Below are 13890 nucleotides of genomic sequence, written 5' to 3' on the forward strand. Positions count from 1 at the left end.
GGGAAGAAAAAGGAAACAACTACCGCCGCCAATTTTCAATGATAAAAAAAAAAAAAAATGGGGGAAGAGCGGCAACTTAACGTTTCTCCTTCCACCTTTTTTTTTTTTTTTTCATGTTTTACCAAAGACCGGTAAATATTCTATTATATACTTTTTTTATATTTATTTACTTTATTGTTTCTAGTTATTAGTTATTGGAGGTGTTGCACTAGATATTACTGCAACTGCTTCTACTAATACTAATAATGGTATTCAATCATTATTACATACTTCTACTCCTGGTATTGTTAGACAAACTTTAGGTGGTGTAGGTCGTAATGTGTGTGAAGCTGCTTTAAGAACTGGTACTTCTTCCATCTTATATTCTGCTATTGGTAATGACTTGGCTGGTTCTACTATACTTAAAGGAATGACAGATATGAATATGGATACCTCATTATTAGATGTCTTACCTACCAAAGCAACAGCAGTAAGATATATGCATATTTTTATTTTTATTATTATTACTGAACTTATTCTTTTTTTTTTTTTTCTTAGGTATACAATGCTTTTCATTCCAAGGATGGTCAATTAATTACTGCTGTAGCTGATATGGATATTTTTGACTCATTATCGATGAATAAGGTCAGTATATAAGAAGAACACATTGTAACAAACTATGGTGAAATTAATTTTATATTTGATTAAATCAAATAGCTTCAAGATGTGTTTAAAAAATTCCATCCATCCTTAGTATGTTTTGATGGCAATATTACAGCAAAAGCAATGGAAATGGTAACTTCTACATGTGTATCCTTTGGTGTACCTGGTAATTATCTATTATTATACTTACCAATTATACTTGATTTTGATCCTTATGATATTCTTTTATAGCATTTTTTGAACCTACTTCTATACCAAAATCACTCAAGATCTTTGATTCATCAAAAACTCTATTATCTGGAGCCATACAATATACATCACCAAATCAATTTGAACTAGAAGGTATGGTAGATCAAGCGAAAACACGATTTCAATCATCATCCACCGAAAAATCAATGTTACAATATCCCGTACTACCAACCAATGCTCCACCAATAGCACATCAAACATTACCAGATGCATTATATCTCTCCAATTATATTCCTCATATTATCACCAAGTTAGGCGAATATGGTTGTCTATATGTGGGACCAAAACAAGGTCAAAAACATCAAAAGTCTATGCATTATTTTACACCCGAATTTTTGGATCCTGATACTGTCAAAAGTGTTACTGGAGCTGGAGATAGGTAAGACAAATATATATATATATATATATTAAGACAATTGATTGACTAATCTACGAATCCATCACTTTTGTATTACCCTTATTTTTTTTTTTTTTAAGTTTTGTGGGTACTATCTTAGCCAATCTGGTGAAAAACCCTTTCCCTGAAGATCTCAATATATGGCAACGAATTATTCCTTTTGGTCAACAAGCAGCAATCCGAACTTTACAATCAGATTTAGCGGTTAGTCCATTAATTGATAAAGATTTATTATTATAAAATAGTTTAAAAATTGTTGTATTTTAGTTACATATTAATGAAGATCATATTCATTCTTTTTTTTTCTTAACTTTTTTCCGAACTTTTTTTTCGTTCCTGATGAATCACGGTGATATCCAAAATGATGAACCGATAACATTTTTAAGTCCCGTCGTCGATGGCAGGAAGAGGTGACTGTGAACATGGGTAGTGGTTTTTTTTTTTTTTTTTTTTTTTTTTTTTTTTTTTTTGAAGGGGAGAAAGCCTAAATGGTGTGTGTCATTCTTTTTTCTTTTTTTCTTTTTTCTCTTTCTTCATCTTTTTAACTTTTTATTTTCACAACATGTTCGCTGCCACTCGTGCCTCTGCTTTCGCCGCCAAGCGTGCTTTCTCTACTTCTGCTGCTAACCTTTCCAAGGTCGCTGTCCTTGGTGCTGCCGGTGGTATTGGTCAACCTCTTTCTCTTTTGTTGAAGGAAAATCCTCATGTTTCCCACTTGTCTCTCTATGATATCGTCAACACTCCCGGTGTTGCCGCTGACTTGAGGTAAAAAAAAAAGGATCAAATTATTACATGGTTTTGTATTTTTGAAAACTTCATTTATTTATTTATTTATTTATTTTTCTCTTTCTCTGTAGCCACATCAATACTAACTCCAAGGTAAGGCAAAAAAAAATAAAAATAAAAAATAAAAATAAAAAATAAAAACAAAAATAAAAAAAAAGAGGAAAAGAAAGGAACATAAGACGTGTCAATAATAGATATATTGGTTTCATTTCATTTCTATAGGTGACTGGTCATACTCCCGCTAACGACGGTTTGAAGGCTGCTCTTGAAGATGCTCATGTTGTTGTTATCCCTGCTGGTGTTCCCCGTAAGCCTGGTATGACCCGTGATGATTTGTTCAACACCAATGCCTCCATTGTTCAAGGTCTTGCTGAAGCTGCTGCCAAGTAAGTAATTTACGGAAAGAGGGGTTCATATGAAGATTTATATAAAAAACATCTGAATACTGACCGTTATTTTATTAGGTACTGCCCCAAGGCTCACATCCTTATCATCTCTAACCCTGTTAACTCCACTGTTCCCATCTTTGCTGAAGTGTTGAAGAAGGCTGGTGTGTTTGACCCCAAGCGATTGTATGGTGTTACTACTTTGGATGTCGTTCGTGCTTCTCGCTTTGTTGCTGAAGTCAAGAACCTTGATCCCAAGGATGTCAAGGTCACTGTTGTTGGTGGTCACTCTGGTGTGACCATTGTTCCTCTTTTGTCTCAAACTGGTCTCGATTTCACCAAGGAAGAATTGGATGCTCTTACTCACCGTATTCAATTCGGTGGTGATGAAGTGGTCAAGGCTAAGGATGGTACTGGTTCTGCTACTTTGTCCATGGCTTTCGCTGGTGCTCGTTTCGCTAACTCTGTCTTGGAAGCTACTGTCGGTGGTAAGAAGAACATTGTTGAACCCACCTTTGTGAAGTCTGATGTGTTTGCCAAGGAAGGTGTTGAATACTTCTCTTCCCTTGTGGAATTGGGTCCCAATGGTGCTGAAAAGGTAATTTAAAAAAAAATCATTCTCCTTATCCTCATCATTGAATTTTTTTTTTTTTTTTTTTTTTTTGATAGATCCATGGTCTTGGTGAAATCTCTGAATATGAACAAAAGTTGATCGATGCTGCCATTCCCGAACTCAAGAAGAACATTGCCAAGGGTAACTCTTTCTAAGTTGATTTGGATTAGATAGTTTAGTGTAGATTGAAAATTGGATTAGTTTAGTTATGTTATATATTATTATTTTGTTATCCTTTGGAAATCTTACATTGATGTAATATAATAAAAATAAACAATACATTGTTTGTCAATAATTGCAAGTGATCCATCTAGTGCGGGGTACGAATACGCAAGTCGTCCAACTGGGACGCGTCATGTTGAAAAAATGTTTTTCCCTTTTTTTTCATTTTTCTCTTTTCTTTCTTTTTCATTTTTTTTTTTATCTCTCATCAAAAACATACATAAATCAACACTACTTGATACACTATGATTTCTGCATCCGAACCACATGATGGCATGTCTGTTCCCATCGAACATCGATTTGAACCTTATGATGATAATGGAGGGTAATTAAAGGAGAAAAAAAAAAACAATTGAAACTTTTGATATGTAATTTTTTTTTCTCTCTCTCTTTTTTTTATTATTATTAGAACCAGCGTGGCTATTGCAGGCGAAGACTTTTGTGTGATTGCCGCAGATACAAGACAAAGCACTGGATATAGTATTAATTCACGAACATCACCAAAAGCATACGTTTTATCCGACACATCTGTTATTGCCATGAATGGATTCCATGCTGATGGTTTGACTTTGAAAAAGGTATTGGAACAACGATTGAAGGTAAGTAATAATATCAAAACAATACTTGTATATAATAAATCTCATTATTGTTTTAATAGTGGTACAAATTCGCACACGATAAGGATATGTCTTGTGATGCCTTGGCTCAAATGCTTTCAAACACATTATATCAACGACGATTCTTCCCTTACTATGCGTTTTGTGTTTTGGGTGGTGTAGATGAAAATGGTAAATATACACACAGATATTTATATATAGGAAGTATGATCAACTTGCCATTTCTTTTTTTTTGGATTTGATAGGTAAAGGTGGTGTATACTGTTATGATGCTATTGGTTCTTATGAACGAGAATTGGCACGAGCATCAGGATCTGCCTCTGCTTTGATTCAACCATTCCTTGATAACCAGGTAAACTTTTGATATAATATATATATATATATATATATTTGTATAAAGGAGCACTCATCCTCTAGTTCAATTTTTTTTTTTTAAAAAAAAAAAATTAGGTGAATCGCAAGAATCAACAAAATGCATCTAAGGAACCTTTGGAACTGGACGAAGTACTGAGGATTGTCAAGGATGCCTTTACATCAGCTACTGAACGTGATATATATACTGGCGACAACCTTCAAATCTGTATCATTAGAAAGAATCAACCTGTGGAAGTACAACATTACCCTTTGAAAAAGGATTAGCCTTTTTTTTTTTTTTAGTAGTCGAAATAAAGTATATTTTTTTTTTATTCTATTGATTTTTTTTTTTTTTTTTTGATATGGGATGATCTATAATTATTATGATTTGATAGGTGCTTTGACGAGAATGTCTTTTCCACGACGTTGACCCCAAGCAAGACATAATCTTTTTTGATGATCATTCAAAGTGAGCAAGACGTTTCTTGCGACCAAGCAATCGACAGTAGACCAATCATCGATCAAATAACACTCCTTCATTTCAAAGACAAGCAAGTTGAGGCAATGATCACGCAGAGCGTGGATGGCATGATTGGTGAGTTGTTGACAATGGTTGACGGAAATACGTTCCAGGGCACCACGACGATAATGAGCGAGGGCAATGATAGCATCATCATCAATGGCACAACCAGCCAAACCAAGCACTTTGACTTGTGTATGTTGGGCGATGCAGATGATGGCTTGACTGGTAATGCGTTGGCTTTCTTTGACACGGCCAACGTTGAGATGGGTCAGTTGAGGACAACCTGTGGCCAAAGGGATCAAGCTGATGTCTGAGATTTGCCCACACGCACGCACATCCAGATGTGTCAGTTGTGGGACATCGCGTGCTAGCTTCAACACCGTCGCATCCGTTACTTGGCAACATCCCGCAAGCGATACATGCGTCAGATACCGTCCGCTATGACTTATCAGTGTCATCACCGCATCATCTTGAATCCCGTCGCAGATGTACAACTCTAGTCGCTCCACGTATTTGGTATGTTTTGCTAGTTGCATTAGTGTGAAGTGGACATCCTTGTCCTTGAGACGCCGGAGTGTCAGGGAGCGCAAGACTTGTCGGTAGAGATCATGCCTAGATGATGATGATGATAATGATGATGATGATGATGATGATAATGATGATGATAATGATGATGATAATGATGATGATGATGATGATGGTGGTGGTGATGATGGTGGTGGTGATATTAAAGGTGTTGACAAAGAAGGTATGGTTGCTTTCTTTTTTATGGTGCACTTAGAGATGGAGATCCGATGATGATGATGATGATGGAAAGGGATAGATAAGGATGACAGCGTAGAGGATGATACTGAAATGGGAAGAGTCTTCGGGATGATGGGTGTTTGGCTTAAAACGCTTGTGAATTTCTGTAGTGCAGTCAAATCAGCAATGGTATCTTCAAATACCACATTTTTCCATAGATGACGCACGGTGCAATCATGCCATAAGCGATTGACAAAAAGACAGGGATGTAACAAACGTTTCTTTCGATGAAGGATGGTAGGTTGAGCGGAAGAATGATAAGGAGCAAGGAACCATAAAATTTGACTGATCAGCTCAGGTAATTGGATGACAAGATGTTGTTGTTCTGGATGAATCGTCATTGATGATGAAATAATATAAAGAAAAAAACACAAATAAAAAATAAATAAATAAAAAAAGAGAGAATGGTCTTGATGATTTACGTGACTGATCAGAAGAATAATAAAAAAAAAAAAAAAAAAAAAGAAAAAAAAAAAGTTGAGAAATCCAACATATCAATCATTAAATTCTTTGTCTTGTCGATTATTAATATCTAACACATCAACATCAAGGTAGTGATAATTATGATGATGATGATGTAAATTGTTTGATTCATCACGGAGTTTTTTTTTCTTTTAGTCAAAGGAGAAGAAGGAGAAGGGGGAAACATTCCTTTTCATTTCGATGCCCACAGACGTATGTCATGAAAGCAGAATCAAATCCAAAATAGGGAATGATGCTTTCTTTATCTCATCCACTCCTTTTTTTTTTTTTTATGCTTCCTCTCCTCGCCCAGCTTTACATTGGTTCTTATGAATGCAAATTGATTCCACCTATATGCAACTTAAAAGACAAAAAAAAATCAACCTCCTTAAAAGATCATCATTAAAAAAATATATGCAAGTAGTAGGTTGCCCGCTTTCTTTTTTTTTTTAAACAATTTTTGTGGACAGTGCGTGTGATATATGCTCCTGAGTGGTAGTGGGACATAGTCCTTTTGGCCTCTTTGCGTCAAAACGCCAAATCACCTACTCCACGTATCATCATTATCATCATCATCATGCTCTTTAACATATTTTATGATGGGAAAAAAAAAGTATATAACCAAGCGTACATAAACAATCTTATATTCTTATTGCAAGTAATGTTGATATGAACACAAATACATGGAATAAAAAAAAAATTAGATTTTCTCATTTTGGGTTCTTTATTAAGGATGATTTGTTTACAACAATAAAAAAAAAAAGATAATGATATCATATGCAGATCTAAAAAAAAAAAAAAAATGTTATAGTATAAATAATAAAGGGTGGAATCGAAGGAACAAATGGTCTAATTCATCATAAGTAAAGCTAACTAGCTAACTAATTAACAACAAGAAGGAGGATTTTCTTCTTTTGTCCATCCAGGTCCACAGGTACAGAATGCCTTGGTCAGTTCCTTGACTTCTTGAGATATACGATCCACTTCTCTTTTCACCACATCTGTCATATATTCTTCTTGTCGGTAGCCTATTAATGTGTCTTGCAAATCACGAGGAAGTGAGCTGTACAACATGCGTGGTGATCCTAAGATAAAGAGAGTTGCAAAAGCAGCATGTTGATCTACTTGTTGGTCTCCATTATTATCAATCAATGGTGGTGATGGTTGACTTGGGTAAAGAGTTTTGAACACAATTGGATACAGAGGAGATTTTGTCGTATCTTGCAAAAGAAGTCGAATGTAATTTTTGGCTTGATCGGGTTGGTGCTGTTGTTCTGAATAGGCCTTTGACGATGCCATAGATTGACTGGCCAAAATCCGAGTGAATTCAGGAGGAACATTACGAAGGACCACTTGAATTGCATGTTCTAATGATCTTGGCTTTTCCAACCACATATTTTCAGGTATACGTTTACAGAATGTTTGAGCAATGGTAGACCAATTCAGTAAAGTAGGGACGATGGATGATGATGATGACTGTAATCCTGTTGATGTTGTTTTATTGTTTTGTTGAGTGGGATTGCAAAGACGGACAGGAGGATGTTCTATGTCGTAACTGATCAAAAAGTAACCACGAGGTCGACCGGTTTCCTTATCCACGGGATTCATAGATTCATATAAAGTATCAATAGGACACCAATAACTAGGGTATTTGTATCGAGCAGTATCCAGAACCAATACCATCTTGCTATCAGGGTTGTAAGCACCAATAGGAGAGAAATGTCCATCCCCAGTTTGACCAAGTGTTTTTCGAGAAAATGATACAACCAAAAACTTGTCTGAACGTGCTGTCACATCGATCACATCTTTTTGAAATTCATCAAAGCTAAATGTTGGAGCTCGTTTGGCTATCACTTCACTATGACACTTGGCAAGACAGGCAAACTTGTCAAAAGTAATCCCATTTATTTTCATTTCTTCTTTAGACAAACAACAATCCAAGAGTTCATCTAATAATAAAAAAAAAAAAAATTGAATTAATAAAAACCTATCTATCATTATTGTTGATCTATGACCTTTTTTTTTTTTCATACCAGAATACCAGCGCCAGTTTCCTTTCCACTTTCTCTTAGGATCCACTTCTAAAGCATTCAGCACCATAGCCACTATAAATAAATATATAGGAATAAATAGATTAGTCATCATAAGAAAAAGTTATATATATATATATATATAACTTACAAGAGCTAGGACCACAATAAGCAGGTTCCGATTGAGTTGTAAAGTTACCAGTTAGAGGAAAGAATGCTTCAGCAAAACCCAATTCCATAGATTCTCTAAACAGAGACTTGCCCTTATCAGAAGAAAAACGAACTAATGTTGCTGGAAGTTCCCGTTGATAAAAAGTGTTTTCCAAATCACGATTGGAGTCATTATTGAGACCAAGAAGATCCTGAAAAGCTGCAGTAGGGTTGGCTGGAGGAGGTGAAGGTATATGTGTTGAAGAAGACGATACATTGACTGAAGATGGTTCTGAAGAAGAATTGAATGAATGCTTACTTTGTTGGTCAAGTTGTTGTGATAAAGGTGGAATACTGTCAGGTCTTTTGTTGACTTTGTCCAAGTTGGTAGATTTGGCTGTAGTAGTTGATATACTTCTTGAACAATTGGCACATAATGGAGTAGTCTTCAAGGGTAATTCTTTATTGACTTTTTTCCTTGAATGTAATCGTAAAGAAGAAGTAAAGGCTTTCATACACATGACCTTATTTTTTATTAAAAAAAAAAAAAAAAGGAAAAAAAGAAAAAAAAAAAAAGAGAACAAAAAAGTTGACCCTTTTTTTTTTTTTTCTTATACATTCGGTCAGAATTCACTCTCCGCTTATGAATCTTTTTGCTCCAGCACCATGCTGAATAACGAAGGAACTTCCTCTTTTCTTTATTGCGAATAATGGACACTCTTACTCTTCGTGGTACCCTTGAAGGTATGGAAGGATTATTTATTTTATTACGAGAAATATATGTGAATAGACGGATGGATGGATGGATGGATGGATGGATGAAATGACACAATAGTAAAGATATAGAAACGATCAACTAATAGACCTCTCTCTCTCTTTTTTTTTTTTTTTTTTTTTTTTTATGATGCGCATTATTTACGATAATAACTTTTAACATATTAAAAAGGTCATGGCAACTGGGTCACTGCCATTGCTACTACTGCTGAAGCTCCTGACATGGTCTTGTCTGCCTCTCGTGGTAAGAAATTGGGATATGAAATAAAATAGAAACGACAACTGCATAGACGATAAACGGATTATCGATGGAAAGGAAAAAAAAATGGAATATTGATATTATTTATTATTATTATTACTATTGAATAGACAAGTCTATCATTGTCTGGCACTTGACCAAGGACGAAGTTAACTATGGTGTTCCTCGCAAGGCCTTGACTGGACACAACCACTTTGTTGAAGATATTGCCATTTCTTCCGATGGTCAATTTGCTTTGTCTGCCTCTTGGGATAATTCTTTGAGATTGTGGGATCTTGCTTCCGGTGTTACTACCCGTCGCTTCATTGGTCACACCAAGGATGTTCTCTCTGTTGCTTTCTCTGCTGACAACCGTCAAATCGTTTCTGGTTCTCGTGACAAGTCCATCAAGTTGTGGAACACTCTTGGTGAATGCAAGTACAACATTACCGAAGACGGCCACTCTGAATGGGTTTCCTGCGTTCGTTTCTCTCCTAACCCTGCTAACCCTGTGATCATCTCTGGTGGCTGGGACAAGATCGTCAAGGTGTGGGATTTGACCAAACTTAAGCTCAAGGCCAACTTTGTCGGTCACAACGGTTATGTCAGCACTGTTACTGTGTCTCCTGATGGTTCTCTCTGTGCTTCCGCTGGTAAGGATGGTGTTGTCATGTTGTGGGATTTGAACGAATACAAGCACTTGTACTCTCTTGAAGCTGGTGATGTTGTCAATGCTTTGACTTTCTCTCCTAATCGTTACTGGTTGTGTGCTGCCACTGCTTCTTCTATCAAGGTCTGGGATTTGGAATCCAAGTCTATTGTTGATGAACTCCGTCCTGATTTCACTCAAGTTGGTAAGGGTCGTGCTTTGGTTCCTCAAGCTTTGTCTCTCGCATGGTCTGCCGATGGTTCTACTCTCTTCTCTGGTTACACTGATAATCTCATCCGTGTCTGGGTTGTCTCTCGTACTCTTTAAATTTAACTTCTTTTTTTTTCCTTTTTTTGTTTTGAAATAAACGGACCTGTCTTCAATTAAAAAAAAATATATATGTATACTATTTGTGTATGATATTGTGATCGTGGATAATTTGATATAATGATGTTTGATGGATGAGGATGGTAGATGATAAATGGTTATTATTATTAAATAATGGGTATTTCGAATGATGATGATCATGATCAAAAAGTTGATGATTGTCCTCCTTTGTTCGAGTAATCCCAAAAAAATAACAAATCAATATGTATCAAATACTGGCTATGTTTCATCTATATTAGTAGATTTCCATGTGTATAAATAATAAGTCTTTTATTGGATACAATTTGTCAAAAAAAAAAAAATCTATACAATCTATCATAATTTTCTAAACCCGGCAATTGGTAAAACCCATCACTAGAATATCAGTAGCACCTACATCACTTAAAGCATCCATAATATCACCCTTGAGTTTCTTTTCGATCATAGAAGAGACAGCCACCCAACCTTCGTGAGAATCCAAACTTGAAATAGTAGGGCCTTGACGTCCAGGAGTGATCTTGACAGCTGATGCCAAATTTTGACGTTCAATATTGTAGGTACAAAGAACGTACTTGGAAGCTGTGATAACACCGCGAATACGAGAGGTCAATTTGGTAATAAGATCTTGATGTGTAGAATTCTTGTTGCCAATCAATACTGATTCGGTTGTCATCAAAGTGTGAATATCGTGAAGACCCGCAGCTCGCATTGTTTCACCAGATTCTAAATAACAAAAAAGGAAAATGAGTCAGTCAATGGGATGTAAACCAAAATAACCAAGATATATTGTTAATACGTACCAACAAGATCGACTATTAAGAATTAATATAGAAATAAAAAAGGAAGAGATACATATATATAAAAAAAAAAAATAAAGTGAATTAGTAACTATAACAAATATCATGAAATCATAACATTCCTTTTTTTATTATTATTATTATTATAATTATTCATTTATATTTTGTAGTTACTTACTGATACCATCGGCGAGACCTAAAGCACAAGCAGCTTCTACAGATCCAGAGACATAATTGATAGTAGTCTTCTTTCCATTTTTAGCATCTAAAGGTTCAAAGACCTTACGAGCAAAAGCATCAAAGCTAGTGACAATACGCTTTCCACATAAAGATTCCAAAGTTTGATGTTCTCCCTTGACAGGTACTTGTACACATAGTCGACATTGACCAAATCCAAGTTCCATGAGTTCAGTTACCTTATCCTTGACTTCGTTTTCTTCCACCATATCTTGACCAGTAATTCCCAAGTCCACATTACCTTCAGCTACATATTTGGGAATATCAGCAGCAGGGAGGAAGATCAAAGCAACTGGTAGATTGGTGCTAAGAGCAATATCTTGTCGTGATCGACGATTGAAGTGAATGTCAGAACCTTGTAAAAGTTGTAAGCATTGTTCATAAAGACGACCTTTCTTTGGTACAGCAAATAATAGTCGATTATCAAGATCTTTAACGAAATCCATAATATATATAAAAAGAAGAAAAGAAGAAAAAAATAATGAAAGAAAGAAAAGAAATAAAAAAGCCCATTTTTGTTTTTGTTTTTTTTTATTTGATATACATTCGTGTCGGAATATAAAAAAGATGACTGGAAATGATAAAAAAAAATTGCTTGATTTGATATCAAGAATGTTCTACACTGCAAACCTTTTGATTTTCTATTATATCTATACCAATCTATATCTAATGTTTAACTTCTCCACCTAAGATATGCATCGTTTTTTCAAACATAAATACAGCAGCAGCATTTGTTGGGAAGCTTCGTAACAAACTAGGACCAAAACCTATTATAAAAAAAAAAAAAAAAGAGAGAGAGAGGAAGAGAAGAGTATACGTTAATCAACTTTTGTACTCAACAAATCTCCGCCATCTACCCGCATTTTCCTTTTTGTATCTTTAAATTACCTCTATAGAATCCTCGTAAACCAGCTGTTTGATAAATATATTTCATGACAGAAGTAGCTGTAGGGTATTTTTTTGGGACTATGTCAGGCTGAGTCATATAGGTATTTTTGACTAAATCTATTGTTACAATAAAAATACATCCAAACAAAAAGGTGAGTCGTATATAGTTATATATATATATATATATATATAGTTGTACTTACCAGATGGGAAAGCACCAATCCAAAATAAAGTTGCACTTAATCCACCAGCAATAAAAGTAACTGAACCATCTGATAATCCTTGTTTCTTCAATTCTCGTACAAATACCTATAAAGAACAAATACATAAATATATATGATGAGGGAGGTGATTCTATTTTATATCAATAATTTTACATCATAAGATCCCCAAAAGACAAAGAACCAGCTTCGAAATGCCATAGTTGGAAGTAATCCAGTCCATAAACCCTGAATACCATTATTACGGACTATCTTGCGTACACAATCGATAGGACCTGAATAAACTTTGGTGGCTGCATCATATTGAACTTGTAATCGAGCCTTGACTTGTTCAACTGGAGTGGCCACAAAAGATACTGTAAGTCCACCTGCTAAACCTGCCAAACCATGTTGAAATGTAGATAGAGGTCGATCACCATTCATGCGTTGCTGTAAAATACGAGCGTTATGCAATGTTCCTAACCTTGTTAAAAAAAAAAAAATAATGATATATCATTTTCATTGCCCTTATCGTGATATCCTTTTTTTTTTTTTACCTTACATGATACTATCCATAAAAGCCCAACCAACCAGTGGTGGAGTACTTCCTCTATATAGAGCACGAGGTCCTTCTAATTTAATAGTTTTCATTAAACAGTCAATTGGTCCTTTGAATCGTCCTTCTGCAGCTGTACTCGTTTGTAATCGTACTTTGATAGTATCTATCATTTTTATTAAAATAAAAAAGTAAATTAATTTTTTTTTTTTACTAACTTGAATATATAAATAATATTCTTTTACCAAAAGGATGACCAACTGCTAACTTTGTGACTCCAGATACCATACCAGCGGCAAAACCACGAAAACGATTATAAATCGAGTTGTCATGTAAATTAGGATCAGCCTTTTCTTTTCCAGTAACTACTAAAAAAAAAAAAAAAAAAAAAAAAAAAAAAAAAAAAAAAAAAAAAAAAAAAAACGCTAAGTTAGTTATGTATATACATTAGATAATTATATTCTAACCTTGAGCCATATATGTATATATATTATAAAAAGAAAAGAAAAAGATTGAAAAGTGAAGAATGATCTTTTTTTTAAAAAAAAAAAAAAGTTAAATCTCCAATCAGGATAAATGCTGTGTTTTAAAGTGCAATGAGTCAAGTGGCTATAGATTAGTTTTATTCAGGGCACATCAAATAGACTATGAAATCAAATATAATGACTATATCTCATAGAAACTAAACATCAGATGATGAATTATATATATAAATATACGTTATAATAATAACTATTAAAAGTAGTATACTAGTCGAATTGATTTTTAATCTAATTTGTTGTACTGCAAAATGATATTGATTAAAATATTTCATTTTTCTCTTTCTTTAATGGTAGATCGCCGTACAGATTTGTATGTCAAAAGGCAATGATCATTTGAATCCGAGATGCATATTGGGGTCTTTTATATGAATATGACGCCACTAAGAAGAATAATCATTTTTATAAAGT

The 13890-nt window shown here is 34.6% G+C and overlaps 7 protein-coding genes across 7 annotated transcripts; 4 read left to right on the plus strand and 3 right to left on the minus strand.

Moving 5' to 3' along the window:
• The first annotated feature begins 102 nt into the window (after positions 1 to 102).
• BX664DRAFT_324945 (Ribokinase-like protein) lies at positions 103 to 1620 on the plus strand. The gene is made up of 6 exons (XM_051543927.1): positions 103 to 131; positions 185 to 469; positions 538 to 624; positions 697 to 808; positions 874 to 1270; positions 1369 to 1620. The coding sequence occupies exons 1-6, from the start codon at positions 114 to 116 to the stop codon at positions 1526 to 1528; spliced, it is 1059 nt and encodes a 352-aa protein (XP_051403051.1). The 5' UTR covers positions 103 to 113; the 3' UTR covers positions 1529 to 1620.
• A 151-nt stretch (positions 1621 to 1771) lies between these two features.
• On the plus strand, positions 1772 to 3368 carry BX664DRAFT_324951 (malate dehydrogenase, NAD-dependent). The gene is made up of 5 exons (XM_051543928.1): positions 1772 to 2053; positions 2146 to 2167; positions 2297 to 2460; positions 2539 to 3058; positions 3130 to 3368. Exons 1-5 carry the CDS (start codon positions 1851 to 1853, stop codon positions 3226 to 3228), a joined length of 1008 nt encoding a protein of 335 aa, XP_051403052.1. The 5' UTR covers positions 1772 to 1850; the 3' UTR covers positions 3229 to 3368.
• A 117-nt stretch (positions 3369 to 3485) lies between these two features.
• Positions 3486 to 4601, plus strand: BX664DRAFT_324954 (nucleophile aminohydrolase). The gene is made up of 5 exons (XM_051543929.1): positions 3486 to 3620; positions 3705 to 3894; positions 3954 to 4083; positions 4158 to 4264; positions 4363 to 4601. The coding sequence occupies exons 1-5, from the start codon at positions 3541 to 3543 to the stop codon at positions 4549 to 4551; spliced, it is 696 nt and encodes a 231-aa protein (XP_051403053.1). The 5' UTR covers positions 3486 to 3540; the 3' UTR covers positions 4552 to 4601.
• A 46-nt stretch (positions 4602 to 4647) lies between these two features.
• On the minus strand, positions 4648 to 5934 carry BX664DRAFT_377965 (uncharacterized protein; the record flags this gene model as incomplete). Its single annotated transcript, XM_051548804.1, has 2 exons — positions 4648 to 5401; positions 5567 to 5934. The coding sequence occupies 2 exons, from the start codon at positions 5932 to 5934 to the stop codon at positions 4648 to 4650; spliced, it is 1122 nt and encodes a 373-aa protein (XP_051403054.1).
• A 678-nt stretch (positions 5935 to 6612) lies between these two features.
• BX664DRAFT_291977 (Phytochelatin synthase-domain-containing protein) lies at positions 6613 to 8759 on the minus strand (the record flags this gene model as incomplete). Its single annotated transcript, XM_051541965.1, has 3 exons — positions 6613 to 8004; positions 8089 to 8160; positions 8237 to 8759. 3 exons carry the CDS (start codon positions 8754 to 8756, stop codon positions 6941 to 6943), a joined length of 1656 nt encoding a protein of 551 aa, XP_051403055.1. The 3' UTR covers positions 6613 to 6940.
• A 156-nt stretch (positions 8760 to 8915) lies between these two features.
• Positions 8916 to 10291, plus strand: BX664DRAFT_377967 (guanine nucleotide-binding protein subunit beta-2-like 1). Its single transcript, XM_051548805.1, has 3 exons — positions 8916 to 8979; positions 9182 to 9253; positions 9379 to 10291. Exons 1-3 carry the CDS (start codon positions 8946 to 8948, stop codon positions 10221 to 10223), a joined length of 951 nt encoding a protein of 316 aa, XP_051403056.1. The 5' UTR covers positions 8916 to 8945; the 3' UTR covers positions 10224 to 10291.
• A 317-nt stretch (positions 10292 to 10608) lies between these two features.
• On the minus strand, positions 10609 to 13228 carry BX664DRAFT_257445 (uncharacterized protein; the record flags this gene model as incomplete). Its single annotated transcript, XM_051540505.1, has 9 exons — positions 10609 to 10985; positions 11063 to 11074; positions 11238 to 11726; positions 11983 to 12063; positions 12185 to 12301; positions 12388 to 12493; positions 12562 to 12653; positions 12972 to 13106; positions 13186 to 13228. 9 exons carry the CDS (start codon positions 13226 to 13228, stop codon positions 10609 to 10611), a joined length of 1452 nt encoding a protein of 483 aa, XP_051403057.1.
• Positions 13229 to 13890: the final 662 nt, after the last annotated feature.

This window comes from Halteromyces radiatus (assembly GCF_025201355.1).
Source record: "Halteromyces radiatus strain CBS 162.75 chromosome Unknown BX664scaffold_2, whole genome shotgun sequence".
NCBI lineage: Eukaryota > Fungi > Mucoromycota > Mucoromycetes > Mucorales > Cunninghamellaceae > Halteromyces > Halteromyces radiatus.